This window comes from Tachysurus vachellii, chromosome 26, assembly GCF_030014155.1.
Source record: "Tachysurus vachellii isolate PV-2020 chromosome 26, HZAU_Pvac_v1, whole genome shotgun sequence".
NCBI classification, from domain to species: Eukaryota; Metazoa; Chordata; class Actinopteri; order Siluriformes; family Bagridae; genus Tachysurus; species Tachysurus vachellii.
Genome location: NC_083485.1, coordinates 1,542,197 through 1,562,196, shown reverse-complemented (window position 1 = coordinate 1,562,196; position 20,000 = coordinate 1,542,197). Strand labels below are relative to the sequence as shown.

The 20,000-nt window shown below is 42.6% G+C and overlaps 3 protein-coding genes across 3 annotated transcripts; all 3 read right to left on the bottom strand.

Annotated features, from left to right (window-relative positions):
• Window positions 1-1,119: 1,119 nt before the first annotated feature.
• On the bottom strand, window positions 1,120-5,572 carry zgc:153990 (uncharacterized protein LOC768125 homolog). Its single transcript, XM_060863594.1, has 4 exons — window positions 5,466-5,572; window positions 4,309-4,485; window positions 3,567-4,025; window positions 1,120-3,463 (listed from the first exon to the last, which is right to left on the bottom strand). Exons 2-4 carry the CDS (start codon window positions 4,439-4,441, stop codon window positions 3,048-3,050), a joined length of 1,008 nt encoding a protein of 335 aa, XP_060719577.1. The 5' UTR covers window positions 4,442-4,485; window positions 5,466-5,572; the 3' UTR covers window positions 1,120-3,047.
• Window positions 5,573-6,449: 877 nt separating this feature from the next.
• Window positions 6,450-12,397, bottom strand: capns1a (calpain, small subunit 1 a). Its single transcript, XM_060863337.1, has 11 exons — window positions 12,338-12,397; window positions 10,831-10,915; window positions 9,984-10,020; window positions 8,905-8,997; window positions 8,738-8,795; window positions 8,391-8,455; window positions 8,061-8,129; window positions 7,802-7,880; window positions 7,543-7,659; window positions 7,256-7,314; window positions 6,450-6,835 (listed from the first exon to the last, which is right to left on the bottom strand). The coding sequence occupies exons 2-11, from the start codon at window positions 10,875-10,877 to the stop codon at window positions 6,809-6,811; spliced, it is 651 nt and encodes a 216-aa protein (XP_060719320.1). The 5' UTR covers window positions 10,878-10,915; window positions 12,338-12,397; the 3' UTR covers window positions 6,450-6,808.
• Window positions 12,398-12,510: 113 nt separating this feature from the next.
• Window positions 12,511-16,559, bottom strand: alkbh6 (alkB homolog 6). The gene is made up of 7 exons (XM_060862952.1): window positions 16,234-16,559; window positions 16,088-16,156; window positions 15,232-15,292; window positions 14,728-14,879; window positions 14,194-14,292; window positions 13,211-13,545; window positions 12,511-12,830 (listed from the first exon to the last, which is right to left on the bottom strand). The coding sequence occupies exons 1-6, from the start codon at window positions 16,264-16,266 to the stop codon at window positions 13,276-13,278; spliced, it is 684 nt and encodes a 227-aa protein (XP_060718935.1). The 5' UTR covers window positions 16,267-16,559; the 3' UTR covers window positions 12,511-12,830; window positions 13,211-13,275.
• Between the last annotated feature and the right edge of the window lie 3,441 nt (window positions 16,560-20,000).

Genomic DNA, 20,000 nt, shown 5'->3' with positions numbered 1-20,000 from the left:
GGAGCGGCAGATGTGAGATGAAAGAGTAAACGAGGCGCACGGTGGGGGAGGACAGAGCAGGAGAAAAGACGAGGTCAGGAGGTCAGTGGAGACACACAGCGGAGCGAGTGGTCCAGGGAGGAGAACGATCGATAACGCCATCCCTCGCTTTTCTCCTCCTTAATCCTTCGCTCTTTTGTCACTCTGGCAGGTGACAGTTGGCACTGAACAGACGTGGACGTCAAACACACACACACACACACACATACACACACACAAATCTCGGCAACGAACAATTACACACATCACATCACACATCACTTCCTCCTCTTTCTTGGTTTGAAGATTGTGTTGATTTAAAGAGACGATAAAATAAAATCTTTCATAAAATCCTGAAATGATTCAATGACCACAAACTGATCATAAAAGTGACATCAGTAAAAACTCTTTGTTGCTCTGTTGCAAAGTACGAGGATGACTGAGGAGAAAGCCGCTTGTGTGAAGGTGAAGGTGTGTGTGTGTGTGTGAACTAACACACGTGTGATGACGTGACGTGTTTAAAGCGTCCGTGTGTCAGGAGAGAATCTGGATTTAATCTGTTTTTATAATCACTGAGCTGAGCTCCTTCAAGCAGCTGCTTCATGTTTAATAGATATTAATGACCTGAGTTATAACAGCTGTGTGTGTGTGTGATAAATGGTAGATAGACTACAGACATGCAGACAGAGACACAATACAGGAGCTGAGCTCTGGAAAATGCAGCTGATGTAACACATACACACACACGCACACACACACACACACACACACACACCAATATTACTTTTGGGGAGCTGCCCATTCATCTCATTAGGTTTTTTGACCTCTGTCTGCCTGCCACCACATGCTCTGTCTCACACACACACACACACACCAGCAGCTGTGTATGGACAATGAAGGACGCATTCAGACAGAGGTTTTGTACTTTTATGTGGTGTTTAAGCAGCTCAGCTCTGCTGCCCCCTGGTGGCCGCCTGCGTTTCCCCATTAAGAGCCAGAGCATTAATGTAAACTCTAATGAGTATAAACATCTAGTCACAGTTGGAACACGGTCAGGGCTGCAGTTCTAGTAAATAAATCAACACCTTCTGAGTAAAGCTGTTGTTGTTCAAAAAAAAAAGAGCAGCAGAGACTTTATTTCACTTCCTTTAGACACATTTACATGATTCATGGCATCCAGAAGAATAATACCGTTTCTTTTCTTTTTTTTCTGACAAGAACCTCAAACCTTTTAAACACCTTTTCATTGGAGGCATTTTTACAGAAAAAAATAATAATTAAAAAAAAAAAACACCAAAAAAATTCCCATGATATAAACATCTCTTCAGGTAGAAGATAGGAGGCAATAAATCCTGCGAAACATCGTATTTTCATGGTGGACGTTTCACCAGGTGAGAGACAGAATAAAAAAAAACATGGCAGCTCAGACTGAGGAGTAATGTGTGGGGATTATGTGGTGAAATAACGACGTGAGATTCGAATCATTTTAATCTGTTTTTCTTCGGTGTGAAATCTAAGCCTGATCACTTCATCATCTGTTGCATTGCTTCTCTTTTTCTACCCATCACGAGGCATTTTAGGAGAGATTTTAGACCTTCACTGAGATGAGATAAGGACAACCGAGTGAGGATCCTGAGGTATCTACAGAGATGTTCCAGCTCCAGTTGGATTCTGCTTCATGAAGTATTCAGACATTCTAAGAGCCGATTCCGACTCCGTGTGGTCTTTCTGGATGACAACCTCCTCATCGATACACAATGATCAGACTGTATATTTATAATCACACCCTCCAGTGTCACCCATATGAGGATGAGGTTCACTTTTGACTCTTGGTTCCTCTCAAGGTTTCTTCCTTTACCATCGAGTTTTTCTTCACCTGAGTCGCCTCAGACTTGTTCATTCATTCATTCGCTCATTCATCTTCTACCGCTTATCCGAACTACCTCGGGTCACGGGGAGCCTGTGCCTATCTCAGGCGTTATCGGGCATCAAGGCAGGATACACCCTGGACGGAGTACCAACCCATCACAGGGCACACACACACTCTCATTCACTCACACACTCACACACTACGGACAATTTTCCAGAGATGCCAATCAACCTACCATGCATGTCTTTGGACCGGGGGAGGAAACCGGAGTACCCGGAGGAAACCCCCGAGGCACGGGGAGAACATGCAAACTCCACACACACAAGGCCGAGGCGGGAATCGAACCCCCAACCCTGGAAGTGTGAGGCGAACGTGCTAACCACTAAGTCACCGTGCCTCACTTCAGACTTGTTCATTAGGGTTAAATACAAACACACTAAAATATATCTAATATTAATCTTGGATTTTTGTTTAATACGATCAAATTTTTTTTGTATTATGTTTCTGTGAAGCTGCTTTGAGAAAATGTTAAAAGCGCCATACAAATGAATTTGTCATGAATTGAAAGTTACCTCAGTCGAGCTTCCAGCCATTACTTTGAATAGGAGCGACGTCGTAAAAGTGACACCTGACAGCAGGTATCGGTTTTTATCCACAGACATAAAAAAAAAAACAAAAAAAACAAAAACCAAGCATACAAAATGTTTTTTTACAGCACTCTGGTTCTGAATGTTCAAACACTGTCATACACAAACCTGGACTCATGAAAGTTTCAGGCAACAGCATGTGGAATATTGTGATGGGGATCAGTCAGGAGAATAACGCAGCTTTACATTAATAAGTGATGTGGGAGCAGTTTGTGTGTAACAATAACTACAGACACTGCAGTGTTTCTTCCCTGCTGATAAGTGATGACGTCATGATATTTAACTCTCCGTTTCAGAAAGCGACTTGTCCGAGTAGTGCTCGTGCTCCTGAGAATAACATCGGTCTCGTACGGAAGGACGCTGTGCTGTGTTTTGAAGGCCGACCCCGTCGTTCTGCTGGGGACCGAAGATAAACGTCTTCATGGATGTGTAATTTAATGCTAAAAGATTTAGTGTGATTTGCATGAGCTTCATGTTTTTGGCAGTGATTCAAAATGTGCAAGTTTTCTCGTCTAAATAAGCGGCGGTTTGCCGTTCACCCTCTCGTGCAGAAGTGTTAGTGCCCCAGAGGCGAACTCTCGCAGCACCTGCACCGTCTCTCTCTGCAGCCTGAGCGACTCGCGCGCAAACTCCTGCTGCGTCTCCGCCAGCTGCTGCACCGACTCGGCCAGGAGCTCGAGCGAGCGCGACACCGTGCACAGCAACGCGTTCGTCACGTGCTGCTCCTGCACACTCAGGCTAGCGCTTTGTGCTAACTGCTCACGTGCGCTCTCTGGCTCCGCCTTCGCCTTCGCGTGACCGGTGGAGGACGAGGAGACGTGTGGGACGCTGCTGACATTTCCCTCGTCCTCTGCGTACGAGTTATTCACGGATGAGGGGATAACGTCGTGGTGGTCGTCATCCGAGTCCATCGCGTGAGAGTCTGCGTCTGAACGAGCGAAACATCACGACAACTTTAAGAAATCTTTACGCAAAAGAATGTTTTAGGAAGAATATTAGCGTTAGAAAAAACAGAGCGAGACATTTCTTACCCGTGTTATTCAAGGGGTCTAATTTCATCTCGAACCCCCCGACAGCGGCTCCCGGAAGAGGCGGCGGCATCGGCCTGGTCTCGATTCCTGACCTGGGAGAATCCTGAACCGATCCCGGACCCAGGAACGCAATGTCGTCGTCATCGTCTCCTACGGCCATGTCCTGTTCCTCGCTCCTGCTTCGTCCCCGTGGCGAGCGCGTCGCCTCCCACGGTTTCTTGTCCAGCTCCAGAATGGAGCTCACGATGTTTTCAGTCTGCGTGAGGTCTGACGAATGAGGCAGAGCCACGCCCGTGTGCAGTGCTGCAATTTTCCGCTTGGTGTCGCATTTGAGGTCGGACCACTTCTTAATGACCTCACTGACCTCGCGGTCACACTCGCCGATCTCGTTAATGCGCTGCGTGATCTCTGTCCACTTCCTCCTCTTCACATCACTGGGAATTCCTGAATTGAATTTACCTACACACACACACACACACACAGTTTATATTAGCATCTCAAGAGTGCACAAACCAGTTTTATTAGCTAGTCCACTCTGCAAAAAATAAAAATAAAAGCTCCAGTGTGCTTCTCAAACCATTAGATCGAAGCTTTGTACCTCATATTGAGTATTTTACACGTGTCATAATTACACGTGACTGTAGGTTTGGTGTAGCCTGTGTTTAACCGGATTGTGAGCGACACACCACCACCACCACCACCACAACCACATCACTCGTCCTTCTTCACGTCTCACACTCACCCACGACGATGTGTCGGTTTTTGCGCACTTCATCCAGCAGGATGTGAACTTCACTGAACGAGAAGTTGGCCTTGCGCTTCTTGTAGCGCACCGCGCCGTCCTGGCCGAGGGGCAGCGAAGACGACGATGACATTCTGATCTCACGCTCAGTGTGTCCCTCTCCTCCTGGTTAGCTTCCTGTGCGGAAAGAGAACACGGACGTTTCCGAGAGAGATTCGTCAACCATACGACTACATTATTACTTTACTCTCTGGATGGTTTCTTGACTCTGAACCTGGACATCCGAGCGATTAGGATTCATTTACATTACACACGCTGTCGCAAACAGCTTCCTATCATAATAAAGTGTGTGATTAGACGTCACGGTGTCGAACACGACAAAGAATCGAACGCACTCTACTGGAAAAATGTTGCTTTTCTTGTTTCGTCCTTGACCTCGTAGCTCATTCTGTAAGTTTAACGACAGACGACGACGAATTCGGGCCCTTCGGCTGGATTTCTACCTTTAAACCTTTTCTGTAAAACTTTTTCAAACCCAGTGACTTGTTTAACATCGTTACACTTTGCTTGACACGTGTGTAATCAGTGTGTGCTCATGTTTATGGATTATGTCAACTCTGAGTGACGTATAATTAACGCGACAGGCAACAACAACAACAACAACTCGGTTCTGTAGAACATCAGCTCAGTTCACGACTCCGTAAAGACTTGTTGACGTCCCACACGGTACCGTTTCACATCTCCGTCAGTTGTTTTAGTGTTTAATTCTCGTGTCAGTGAATCAGCAGCAGCGGCGGCAGCAGCTCGACACGTAACCATGGAAACAAACCACCGGAAGTAGTTTCTGTAATAAAGAAAGTGGAGCTGCAGCGCCATCATGTTTATAGCTAACCGAATAATTCAGCTAGCTGGAGCAGCTCTGGCATCATCTCCAGCCTCACAATCAGCTCGTATCGGAGTTATTATTAACTTATCCGCATGTTAAACGGTGGGTTTTAAGCGTGTAGACCAGAGGAACAGGTCAGAAGTGTTGAGTTTAAACAATAGCTAAAGCTACAGAGCAGCTACATGGAGCCTGTTTGTTGTCTACACGCAAACACTTGGTGAAACTACGTACGCACACGGTTCACACACACGTCAGGCGCTGAGAGATTTACCTCGATCTGTCGTATTCGACAGCGTTTGCGTCCAAAAATCCTGAAAGTTCGTAAAGGGAGCAGCAGCAGCAGCAGCCGCGCAAACTCAGTCTCCTCCTCCTCCTCCTGTTAGCGTGCAGTTCCTCAGTGCGACCACAACGCCCGAGAAGTGGCGCTGTTGAGCCACCTAACCTCACCCTGTCAGCCCTGCTGTAGCTACAGCTAAGCACCATAAACACACCTTCATCACTCACTACACCTGAGTCTTTATTTATGACTCAACTCAAACTAATACACTCCCTTTTCAAGGCCTGATGATTTATTTGTTTTAAATTTTAGTCCAATATCTTAAAAGTAACCAATAGTTTTTAGTGTTTGACCTTCTTAAAAACATCACCAGTGACATAAGAGGGAAAAAATGCCTGAGCATCATTTCTTATTTTTGATAAACTGTAGACAAATTATTTTTATGATGTTTGTCGGGCACATCGTTATAATTACAGACACGTTTTCCAGGTAAGCCGCAGGCTACTCGGCTGTGAAGCGCATCGTGAAGAATATTTCCTTCCATCTCTCGCCTGCGTTTTATTTTATTTAAAGGTAAAAGTTTTTAAACTACAAAGAGCCTCTTTTTATGTTGCTAATCGTGATGGTGATTTGTGTACCGTATAAAAGGGTGTGGCTTATTCGATCGACGAGCTGTCGTAGCTAGTGGGAGAACGGAACAACTTAGAAAATTCGAAAATTAACTTGAGATTTTTTTTTTTAAAAAGAGTAATGAGTTGATTATATTAAAAAAAGAAATAAAAAATAAACATGATGCAAAAGTTGCTGCGCATCCAGCTGTGGTGTTGTTCTGAAAAAACGTCACGTCGCTTCGATTCCCTTGTTTTTGTTCAGCTAGCTAGTGTTTTGCCATAAAGACCTTATTAAAGAGCATTTCTCTGTTTCATCAGTGAAAGGACGTGGCATCGAGAATAGAAATCACACACAAAAAAAATCACAATCATTGCAAAATTCTTTATTTACTTGCATATGTTTTATTTTCTATAAAATTTGTGCACATGTAACTTTCCATCTCTACAACAGCGCCCCCTTTTGGCTAATGCGCTAACATTTAGTTTTAATTCATGCTGTAAGGATAAATAATCTACACAGTTGGGTGAACAACATTTTAAATTCTCTCTCAAGTTGATTTCTTCATATAAATGACTCTAGCTAACAAAAGGCATCAGTAATGCGGTAAATAATAAACAGAGCTTCAGCGCCACACAGGGCTGGGTTTAAATCTGGCTTTGGTTAGTGCGGTGGTGTAAAGGGTGAATGTAGTGAGGCAAGCTAACGATCCGAGTGTGGCGAGTCGCTCACGAGTACATGGTCAGCTGCAGCCACTGTAGAGGAACAGAACAAATACGTTACTTAAAACAAAACGCTCTCGTTCTCCAACATCAACACAACACAACGATCAGTGCTGACTGAGGCTCGGTGCATCCTCAGTGGGTGACGTGGTAACGAGAAGCTCGTAAAAAAACAAACAGGAAATGTTAGTCAGCTACATGAGGAGAAACGTGAACGTTTGCTAAGTCTTGGAAATGCAATGGCGTTGAAGTGGAGCTGCTTTCTGAGGTCAGATCAATGAACTCGAGTGAAAGTGATTCTGGAAAGTTCTTTGTTGAGGAAAGTTTTACTTAAAGAAATCACACATTTTTTGAATAATATCGCACTGAAATATTATGCGTTTTCCTTCGGTTCAGTCAAACATGAATTAATTTTATATGAATTAACATAAAAATACTCAGTAAAGTTCTCACCTCTTTGATGTTCACTTTAATGCTGCCGTTGTTGTCTTTGTCCAGCGTCTTAAAGGCACCTGTTAGGACGAAGATGGACAAACGGAATCGTTAAGACAGTAAACACACACGATTCTCCGACCCCATGGTCACGTTAGCTAAAGAGATCCGGTGTAGATCAGACAACGATATCCACACCCTTAGTAGAAGGGGTGGAGCCACCAGAGGCGTCTGCCTTCAAAATTTATATAAATATCCGGTGGCTGATTTAAGATCTTTAGTTCTAGCTGGAGTGAGAATTCACTCACGGCACATCGCATCCAGACGGACAAGACAGCCGATGTAGTTATCGAAGTCCATGTTGCCGTTTTCGTCGCTGTACCTGCGGATGAGCAGCTGGAAGAGCTGGTCATTCAGGGGGAAGCCTGCGCACACACACACACATACACATCATGATGCTGTCAGGGTCAACAGAGATGACGTTTTAGGTTTAAAGTGGATCTCTATATAGAAAAGGCCATTTTTTATAGAAAAAAAAAATCACATTAAGATGTTTCAGATAAAAACCTGCAGCTCTGAATGCATTGGGCAGCTCGCTAGCACCGATCAAGCCAGACTGATCGGCATCAAACTGCTTATAGATGGCCTAGAGACAGAAAAAACAGCACACACACAAACACACATATTCACTACAATCCCATCACACACTCAATCACAAATACATGGTGCATCTTGTACTTAAAAACACTAAACACTCACTAGTCCTTATGAATGTCTGTCTTTGTCTCTCTCTCACACACACACACGTTCATGTACTGAAACCTACCTGCCACTTCTTGATGTTGTTCCAGAGGTATTTGAACTCTTCGAACCCGAGCTTGCCCGTGCTGTCGCTCTGCACGACATCATTAAGGTCCGATACACAGCAATAAGGGAGGATTTACGATCACACGACCATATGAGTTAAAATTCGAACCGTCTGCTTAATATATAGTAAGCGAGTGTGGGGAAAGGTGTGTGTGGGGTTGTGTGTGCGTGTTAGTTTGTGGGTTTGTGTGTGTTAGTTTGTGGGTGTGTGTGTGGGTTTGTGTGTGGGTTTGTGTGTGGGTTTGTGTGGGTTTCTGTGTGTGTGTGGGGGTTGACCAGAGCAGGATACGTCCATGACAGCCACCATACTCCTGCAGGACTCAACAGAGAAGCCATCAGTCTTCAAGTCACCACCTAGACACACACACACACACACACACACACACACACACACACAATTTATTCCCCAATACTTCCTTTCTGGGTTTTTTTCTCATTAAAAAGGTAATACAACATTCACACAGCAGTGTTGATGAAGTGCATGAGAATAAATGAATATAATATTAATATAATGTAATAATGATATAAACCTATGAATAAATATTTAACATGTTAACATCAATCCCTTCCCTCAGGGTCACATGACCCAGAATGTGGCGTCTATCGTGAGAACATCGATATAAAGTTGATACTAACGTTTGGCGATGATCTTGTTGAGGATGTTCATCAGCTCATTGGGACTCACCTCCATGTCCTGTAACGACAACACATGCATTTGGACTTTGCTCTGGTGAGACTGAGCGAGTGAGTGTGTGTGTGTGTGAGTGTGTGTGTGTGTGTAAGTGAGACAGAGAGACTCTCACATCGCCGGCGAGTTGCTGGAACACACTACGGAACTTGCGCTCCTCATCGTTCTCGTTCGCCTGGACGTACGCCAGCGGCCTGCGAGTAGGAGGCTACACACACACACAAACACACACACCATAAAATAAACACACACCATTAGTGTTAGAACCAAGCTTTGTGAACGTTCCATGTAACTAAATAAAAGTGATGTGGCATTATAAGAGAAACACTAATGTAACTGCTGGTGAGTTGCTGAGGTGTAAGAGCAATAAAACACTTAGTGACATGCTTTTGGGAAGTAATAAACACTGAATAAATCTATTAGTGTTTAAGAGCTCGACACCGAGTGTGTTATTCCTCACAACGGAAGAGATTCTTGGCTCACAGCCAAAACCACGGCTCTGATCTGCAGCTCTGAATGAAGCAACTTATGTTCGTACCCAGGAGTGGATTTTCCTCGACACGCCTGCACGAGAAACTCATCCTGTAACTAAATTCCTCACCACTTCAGCTGGAGGTCTATTGTTCTATTGTAAAATCCAGCTCTGAAACATACAACCTGAATAAAAGGACGGGTGTCGGCAGGACCGCGGCCACACACACGAGCTAAAAAACTGGTTCTACAGGACAAATCCTGAATAACAAGACAAATGATTTGCATATTACAGGCCACACCCTGAACCAACGTCTGGCTGAAACACACGCCCTCCTTTTTGACAAACTGACTAATTCAGGAAACCTTGAGCTTTTTTTTCTAACCAGGCGTTTCATTTTCAGCTGTGTTCAGGTTTGTGTTGAGCACAAAGAGAAACTTTTGCACCACAGCGTCTCTTTTCTTTAACCAGGTGACTTTAACAATACGACAGCACTTTAGTCCTTAAGTCGATCCAGCCAAAAAGCCAACCGTATGCTCGTGCTTACTCTTTTTTACTTCCACAAGTTTGTCAGAAAATAAAACTAATTTGTTTATTCTAAAAAAAAAACACAATAATCGCTTCTCAACATCCTTTCATTTTCAGCAGCGAGCTAGATTAGAGTTAATAGATTAATATTATTTATCTGCATGTGACTTCACGAGGAATCAAGTGTCACTCACAGGGTCGGAGGGCACGAACTGGCCGGGATCGATGTTGCTGTGGAAACAGAAAAGGGCAGAATCAGCATTGAACAGTACTTTTATATAGAGGAGTTGTGTTTGAGGTTTCTTCACTGTTTATGTGGGTAAAACTACAACCTTAACAACCAACGTAGAAACATAGTTACAAGCTAGCAAACAATGAGGCTATTTCCAGCTTGCTCACTGATATAAAATCTTTTACTCGGACGACGTGACGACGCAACGATGGCGGAAAGGAAACAGAAAAAATCTAAAAACTTTTACCTCAGATGTGCTGATAAATACTAATAAAAACTCTCTATATGGAACGCGGATTACAACCTGCTAAACCTTATATACACTTTATACGTTAAAATGACGTAAGCAGCCATTTCAGACCGCACTGATTTCTGATTTATGGTTTAACCTTAATATACAAAGAGAAATAATAGAAAGAAAAAATCTAAAATTGTAAATAATAATAACAACAATAATAATAACAACAACAATGTGAGTGAACACGGCTTTATAAACACGGCTTGTAGTTTCTGGGTGAGTGAAATACCTTTATTACCTGATCATTACTCATAGCGTCATAGCAAGCATACTTGGGGTGTGTAAACTAATGCAGGCTAAGCCGGCTAAGACTAAGGCTCCACACATCTAAAGTCATTACATAAAAAATCAGCTTGTACAGCAGGTTTGAAATACACGCGAGCACACACACACACACACACCGACAGACAGACACACACACACCGACAAATATAGAGACAGACGCACAGACAGACAGACAGACAGACAGAGACACGCGCACACTGACACACACACTGACACACACACTCACCTGACCACATCAACGATCCCACCAAGCATCTTCTTAACCAGAAACATCTTCGGCGTGGAGTCACTTCAGCTCAGTGAGGAAAAATCTGTCAACACAGTCGGGCATTTTATTATTGTCCTTGTGTAATTTATGTAGTTTGTGGTTTTGTGCCATAGTCATGGGAAATAAACCCTGATACAGTGTCACCATGACAACAGGCAAAAATAATATAGTACAATGGTCCTGGGTTTACACAAGTTAGTGAAAAATGAAGTCTTTATGCACTTTTATAGGAAGAAATGAGTCCCTAGAGTTTATACATGAATATTTATAGTATCTATAGAGTTTATACATGAATATTTATAGTATCTATAGAGTTTATACATGAATATTTATAGTCTGTATAGAGTTTATACATGAATATTTATAGAGTCTATAGAGTTTATACATGAATATTTATAGAGTCTATAGAGTTTATACATGAATATTTATAGAGTCTATAGAGTTTATACATGAATATTTATAGAGTCTATAGAGTTTATACATGAATATTTATAGTCTCTATAGAGTTTATACATGAATCTACTTTAGTTAATAATGATCTGTAAAACTCAGAGCTTTTATCCTTTTATTTGTGTTAGGTGTTGTGTGGGTGCTGCTTCCAGGGCTCAGAAAGTTAAAAATAAAAAAATAAAAAAAGTTTACACTCAATATGAATCACATCCCTCAAGGGACGAGAACCTTCGTAAAGACGCGGCCCAGTTCCAAACGGACACGTAGTGAACTAGATAGTGTGTAAAAGTCCGCTGTGTGGCGCCCTCTGTAGTGCGCAGTGTGTGTCGGACGGAGTGATTTGGGACACGACCCTTGTTTCTTATTGACCGAGGACACACCTAACTAACTAACTAGCGTTTCTCCTCACAGAGACAAATAACACCGTTGTGTTCTTTAATCTGAGCCTAAATTATATTCGTCTTCTTTGTTCCCCTCGAGTTGTCATTTTATTAACGGTGACAAACCAAAACAATCGAAGCTATTAGCTGTTAGCTCTAGTTAAGTTAGCTAACATTGCTCATCCTTTACGGCTCCATCTTACAGGTCTTAGTTTAGAGATCACTTTTATACATATAACGCTTATAAATGCTCATTAGCAACATTCATAATAAAATAAAATAGTGCGTCATAATTTTACATTTTAACTCCACTAAAAACCGGTGGGTCATTTAATCCATTCCACAACCGTTTTCTTCATAATCCAATAGGATCGTCCAGAAGTTGACGCTCGGGCGAGAGCAAATCGCGATCGACCAATCCGACAGCGCGTCCACAAGAAAACTAACCAATCACAGTGTAGGAGGCGGGACTAGTCATAATACGGGTACGTGAAAGCAACGCAGAAAATATGCAGGTTTTTTTAAGTCTGTGATCAATTAATTTAATAACTAAACTAATTTGGTTTAATTAAATAAATAAATAAATAAATAAATGTTAAATTAAATAAAAATAATTTAAAAAAATAAAAACTTACCAAAGGTACGGCAGCAGATTCAACGTCTGAAGGCTGCAAGCGGACCGCGGATCATTTATACTCGTAGCACAAGGGGGCGTGGCTACGTCGTTACGTCACGCACATGAGGCGTGGTCATAATTTAGTGTCATCTCCATATACAGTGTGTGAAGGAAAATAACTTACTGTAAACATTTAAACACCTGAAATAAAACTTTATTTTAAGGCTTAACACGTTTTATGAATGCGGTCTAATGTGTTTATTTTCTTGTTTTGGCATCAAATGACATCCAAACAACTCACAACATTGATAAAGACAGAAAAAATCGACACAATACAGTAATACAACAGATTTATGCACATAGCAAGACAATTATTCTCACAAACGACAGGCTGAAATGATGTACAGTCAAATAAGACCGTTTCCTTCTCGCAGCTGAATAAACTCCGAGCAGAACGTAGACGACGACGAGGTGACCGGTAAAGGAAGGGAGGTCCTGACTGCAGAGGTTATCTGAGGAAGAAGGGATTTAAGAATGAAGGAGTCAGAAAGACAGCAATGAATCGAATGACTTTAGAACGTGTTGTAATTAAAAAAGAAACACCAGGAAAAGTTAGAGGTTCTGTTCCTGCTAATTTCTGGGCCAGAAAAAATGTTTACAGAACGTCATCAGACGCCAGAAGTGAAGAAACTAGCGCATGGAAATTCTGTGAAACGTACAGTGTCAGGATTCAGGTGCCAGCCTCAGATGAATGAGAAATATCACAGTGATGTTCAAAACTGTTTATCTGAAACATTTGGATGTTCCTGAAATATGTGTTTTTGTGTCACTTCCTGCTTGAATCCTAATGCTAATGTTATTCCCTGACTGGTTGCGTCACTTTCCAAGTTACCTGCTGGTTCGCTTTGCTCTCTGAGAGCGTCACTTCGTAGTTTGCCCGGCTCGGTGGTGATCGTGTCACTTCCTGGCGAGCAGCAGGTTGGCACGGCAAACCTTGGGCACGTGACGGATGGTTAGGGAGATTCTGGTTCCGCGGCAAAGCGTCTCACCCACCCGTCTTCCTGCCAGTGCCAGGTTTGCCACACTCTCCGTTAGAGTATCCATGGCAACGCTGCCAATCCCATGAAGGTAGCACTCGTACATCTCGTCCTGCAGGATTAGCAGACTGCGACGCTGTAGTAACAAAGACAGCACGTAGCGGCTCTCCTCCGTCTGAGGAACTTCAGTCTGCAATGAGAGAGAGAGAGAGACAGAGAGGGAGTGAGGGAGAGAGAGAGAGATTTTCAGGACTGAGCAGGTGGTCCTAATAAAGTGGATGATGAAAATATAGTTAAAGACTTTGTGACATTCTTCCATGTTTTTCTGCTACATTTTTCTTCCTCATTTTTCATTTAATTCACTTATTGTTTGCTTTGTTTATTTTTGGTTCTGTGGTTAATTTTGTTCTCTGTTTCCCGTCACACCCTCAGCACCGCTCTCTCACTACACCAATCATACACTGTCATGTTCGACTCAACCACAGTTGGAAAAGGATTTTAGGAATCGAAGCAGTGACTCAGCAGCGGATCGGAAGAAGGAAAAAAACAAAGCAAAAAAAAAACAAAACAATTTTCCAAACAGACCCTCAAAAATAAGCACAAACCCAACTGTTCAGTGTGGAAAAGAAGGAACTGCCTTTGGTTTGTGTGACTAATAACAATAACTGCTAACATCAGCTATGATTTAACCCCATTAATGTGTAGTATAACCTCCTACTGCTCATTATTTATTTAACTACCTCGCAGTTGTTTACTATTTAGCTAAAAAGGCTTCTTCGGCGGTGCTTTAAAGCTTCATTGGTTTATTGATGGTCTCAGTGAGCTGTCAGGACTTTACCTGTGTTTGATCAACGGGTCTGTAGAAGTCAAGCAGCGTGTGAGATCCCAGAGTGATGGTCGTTACTGTGGGGTGATACAGAGGCCCGTCTTCGTGAGGCTGGCACACACACACGCACACACACACACACGTACATACGTAATTAGATAAAAGGTGTGTGCAATTAAAGACAGAACAGATCCTCCAGTCCAGGACAGTCCTCAGTAAACAGAGGTCAAACTCCAGCAAAGAAAGATGCCAATATTTTCGGCTCAATGTAGATATTATTATCACATTAATGTAGTAAAAAATCTTTAATAAAAATAATCATATAAACAGTGTTTTTTCACACAGAATTCATTCTGCTATGTTCCCACACAAATGACTCCTTCTGTAAAATACACGAACCGAGTTTAACGTCTACAACATTACAAAAAAAAAAAAGAAAAAAGAAGGAGAGAGACACACAGATGGAGAAAGAGAAAGGTGAGTACTGTGATGTAGTGACAGTACGGTGAGGTGAATATTGTCATTAATACTGATCAGTGTGTGTACCATGATGCCCTCCTCAGGCTTGTACTCGTTCACCAGCACATGATTGGCGCTTTTCCCTGCAAATGCTCCAAGGCCTGATATCTTCTCGGTGTAGCTTAGCAACCAATCAGGGAGCTTCTCTGAAATCATCCCCTTTGGATGAGGAAGCCCTCCTGAGTTCACACAGAAAACACACAGACACACATGAGGAGTCAGACATGAGGATCACACGATACCGAAATTTCATATTTTTACCAGAACCGTAGACGGTCAGCAGAGACACGGTGTGTGTTACAGTATAAGGCTAATGTTGCTAACACATAGGAGAAGGTAGGTACCAGCTTAGCAGATAGACAGACAGACAGACAGACAGACAGATAGATAGATAGATAGATAGATAGATAGATAGATAGATAGATAGATAGATAGATAGATAGAGATACTTTATTGATTTATGGGTTGCACAACTGAAGGTTTTTATTCTCTTGTAACAACAAAACTTTATATAAATAATAAATAACACACCCCAGTTCTGTAGTCGCCTTCCTGACAACTGTGTCCATTTGGGTTTGGGGGCCTTGTACACCTGAAACACACACACACACACACACACACAGGCACCCACACACACACAGACACACACACACGTGAGAATACACACACAAACAAACACACATACCCAAACACACACAAACAGACACACACACACAGAGAGACACACACAGACACACACACACACACAGACACACACATATACTCATACACACACACAGCCATACACACACACAGCCATACACACACACAGCCATACACACACACAGCCATACACACACACAGCCATACACACACACAGCCATACACAGACACACAGACATACACAGACACAGACATACACACACACAGACATACACACACACAGACATACACACACACAGACATACACACACACAGACATACACACACACAGACATACACACACACAGACATACACACACACAGACATACATACACACACACACACACACAGACATACACACACACACACACAGACATACACACACACACACAGACATACACACACACACACAGACATACACACACACACACAGACATACACACACACACACAGACATACACACACACACACAGACATACACACACACACACACAGACACACACACACAGACACACACACACACACAGACATATACACACACACACACACACACACACAGACATACATACACACACACAGACATACATACACACACACAGACATACACACACACACACACACACACACACAGACATACACACACACACAGACACACACACACACTCACTGTGTGTTGTGATTAATAAATGTGTAATAAACGTGTACCTGCTGTAAAAGATACTCTTCTTCTGCTTCTGTTATAAAGTCCGGAATGTAGTAAACAGTGGGTGGAGCCTGTTTTAACACCATAACGAGATTTTATTTTACATGAAAATATAAATAAAATGATAAAAAGTCATCTTTTCACTCACGTCTTTAACAATGAATCCTTCAATCTCTTCCATGATAAAGCTACAGGAGCAGCGGCCGCGTCCCAAACCGCCGAACTTTATTACATAGTGCACTATTTAGTGTGTAAACACAAGCAGGATTATTGACACACAGCCATGTATCAGCCGTCCAGACGAGGCAACGTCACCGAGCAACAGACTCTAACTGCACATAAAATACTACTTTATGCCCATTTCTACCTGCGTGAAGCTCCAATAATTATTTCAGGGCACGAAAAAATAATCAAAATATAAAAGTAATATCGCTGCCGGAGCTTTGGCTTCTTCTTCGTCTTCTTCGGTGACTCAATGCAGCTGAAGTCGCACGCGCACAAGTCGCCACCTAGTGGATGATGATATATCTAAGGATATATATATATATAATGTGAGACGCTTCTAAGATATATTAAAATGGCGTCGTGTGTGTGTGTGTGTGTGTGTGTGTGTGTGTGTGTGTGTGTACATATACGCATAAAGAAAACGTATCAACACTTTTTTAATTTGTTAGTTTATTAGCTCTATTGATCGGTGTATTATGTCACACAGCGCCATCTGTTGGTTTACAGGAGATTGATGGCGCTGTTTGTGGTCCAGCGCCCCCTTATGACATTTCACTGTAATTACAATATTTTTTATTTATTTATTTTTTTAATTTTTGTTGGACGTGATGTACGTCGTCTCTTTCGATGAATAAATAAATAAATAAATAAATAAACCAGCAACCTAAAGGTGGTAAGCTTTCCTGCTTAACAAAAAACATAGTTAATTAATTAATCAATTAAACAATTAGTTAATTGATTAATTACTTAATTAAAAACAAACAAACAAACAAACAAATAAATAAATAAACCAGCAAACTAATGGTGGAAAGCTGTCCTGCTTAATTAATTAATTAATTAAAAATACATAAATACATAAATAAAGCTAATAAACCTTTTGCCCTCATAATTGCTCTCAGGAGTCACATAAGCCCTGGAGTCTGTCCAGGGACTTCAGGATGTGAGGTGGGAAAACATGCACCACGCACACAGACCCACACCTAGGGTCAATTCAGAGTAGCCAGATTTGCCTCCTGGGCGGTGCGAGAAAACCAGAGAACCCAGAAAAAATCCCACACAGGCTGAGGAAGAACATACAAAACAGACAGCAGCAAGAGCTAAGGATCAAACCATGGACTCTGAAGCTGTGAGGAAACAACACTTATATTGTACTGTGTCTGGTTCAGACTGCTGCTTGTTTAGAGGCATAAATATCACCCATAAATATCAAGTAAGGCTCCATTTTCTTTAGAAAAGATGCTAAAATCCATACCGTTTGGTCATGTTTGTTCTATAACACGCTTCCCATTGGCATAAATGACTCGTGTTCCTTTTTTCGACCGGAATCCTTTTCTCTCTGGGTTCGATGTTGGTCTTTCACCAGCTGATGCATTATTTACATTTTATTAGTATAAAAAAAAAAGAATTGATATTTCTAGAAAAGAATATTAGGTGATGAAGGAGATGAAGACAAGGTCAGCATGTGTGTGTAATATGTTCACGATACACCTGGACTAATGAGCTAATGAGGTCAATCAGGTGCGGCTTCACGAATCACTCGATCCCGGACACTGTGGACTAGATATGTCCTTTGTGTTAAACCCGTTCCCTGATTAGTAGTCAGCCGACACACAGCAGAGAGAAATATGTGATTGTCTCCCTGTGTTTCTTCCTCCCTCTCATTTCATCTACCTATCCCACCTGAATTGCTTGCCCCCTCGCTTGCCCCCACCTTCCTCATTCTTTTCCCCTCCATCTCCCAATTTCAGCCCGCAGCACTGCGGCGGTGGTTTCCACGGCAACGGCAGGGTGAGAGCTGCATCCTGAATCAGTGCTGGTGTGCCGTCGCAAATAGTTATTGATCAGCTCTGATTGCAGCTGCAGCACCGTCCGACGCCGGGCTCTGCTCAAATCGGTTCAAAGAACAAAAGAGGGACGAGATGAGCAAGAAGACGATGTTAATAATCGTCACGCCGGTGCGTACGGAGCTGTCTTTACTTCTTTGGGCACTACACATAGTCACAGGTGATAATAATCACGTTGGAAATGTGCCAAATCCATGTATTCTAAAGCCAAACCACATTCAGTTATGGGGTGATGTCACGGTGTTCCGCTGCAGTGCATTTTGGGATCACAAGACAATCAGCGGAGGACGAACAGAACCCGAGACTCAAATTGTCCTGTGATGTAAATATGCTGTCTTTCTTTGAGGAAATAACAATAAACAGCCATGAAAGGAGTCTTCATTGTCAGTTCTCAGCAAAGTTTAGGCTTAGACATCTTCAGGACAGACGTGTTTCTCTCTGTGTGTGGGTTTGTGTGTGTGTGTGTGTGTGTGTGTGTGTGTGTGTGTGTGTGTGTGTTAACTTGAAGAGAAATCAAATCAGAGGGAAAATTACGGAGGTTTAGAGCTGCTGTAGTGAAAGTGAGAAAAGGAAGTGACTGGTATTGTGGAAACGTAAAGCATTAAAACACAAAGCATCGCTGCTTAATAAATTGCCTTCAGCTTGATGTTTATAAGTCACACTGAGCACGAGGAGCTTTAATCACAGCTTTAACACTAATATACTCTGTGAGAGTGTTTACAAGCCACTGATTGGACAGAAAGATCGGAGTGTTTTCAGCACTGATGATGCTGTGAGGTGAAATTATGCCTATAAACATACGCGCGTGTGTGTGCGTGTGTGTGTGTGTGCGTGTGTGTGTGTGTGTGAGAGAGAGACACTGCAAAGCTTTTTCTGATATTTAGCCGTACTTACCTGGTTCTCTTGGAGTGGGGATCAGGAGCACCAGGTTGCCACGGTTACGGTGGCATAGCGATGCATCCGTGACCGGAATATCCCAGCATTCTGTCAAAGAAGCATCCCCCACCCCCATCCTCTACGAACCTGTCGCCATGACAACATGATTTTACCATCAAATCCTCTTTCCTATCTTACTATCTTACGATCTTAAAAGAAAAGAGTGACACACACACACACACACACACACACGTATGTACATGTATAAGCTCAACACTGATACGCTATTGAAATATTCGAGTGCATTATTCGGCACTGCGTCCAATCTGGTTGTTTAAGCTCTGACAGGAAATCAATGCAGTGGCGTCAAAGGGATTAGAACGATGAGACGTATGACCTTGGAATGTTATTGACAGACAGTGAAAGTGTCTCAGAGGCAGAGCGAGGATGTCCAACCGGACCGGAACACTCGAGCACGATCACACACTGGGCCGCTGATCCGAAGCGGTTACTGATTGCTGAAGAGTGTTGGAGTGTCATCTGTGTGATGTCACTGCTGGGAGAAGGCTGAGCTGTGTGTGTGTGTGTGTGTGTGTGTGTGTGTGTATGTGTGTGTGTGTGTGTGTGTGTGTGTGTGTGTGTGTGTGTGTGTGTGTGTGTGTGTGTGTGTGTGAAAATAAAAACCAAGGTTGTTGCAATATTAGATGAATAGTCTTCTTAAGGTCTCTTTCCCTCTCTCGCTCTCTCTCTCTCTTTCTGTGTGTGTGTGTGTGTGTGTGTGTGTGTGTGGTTGGTGGGAGGTACTTGGGGGGGTTGTACTTCAGAGAAAGAGGGAGAAATAGATACAAGGACACAGAGAGATGGAACAAAACATTAATTTCTACAAGACTTGTCAGTATATTAAAATCCTTCTGTATTCTGAGGGACAGCAGAAAAAAAAACAGAACAACAGGAAATATTACGCCAATAA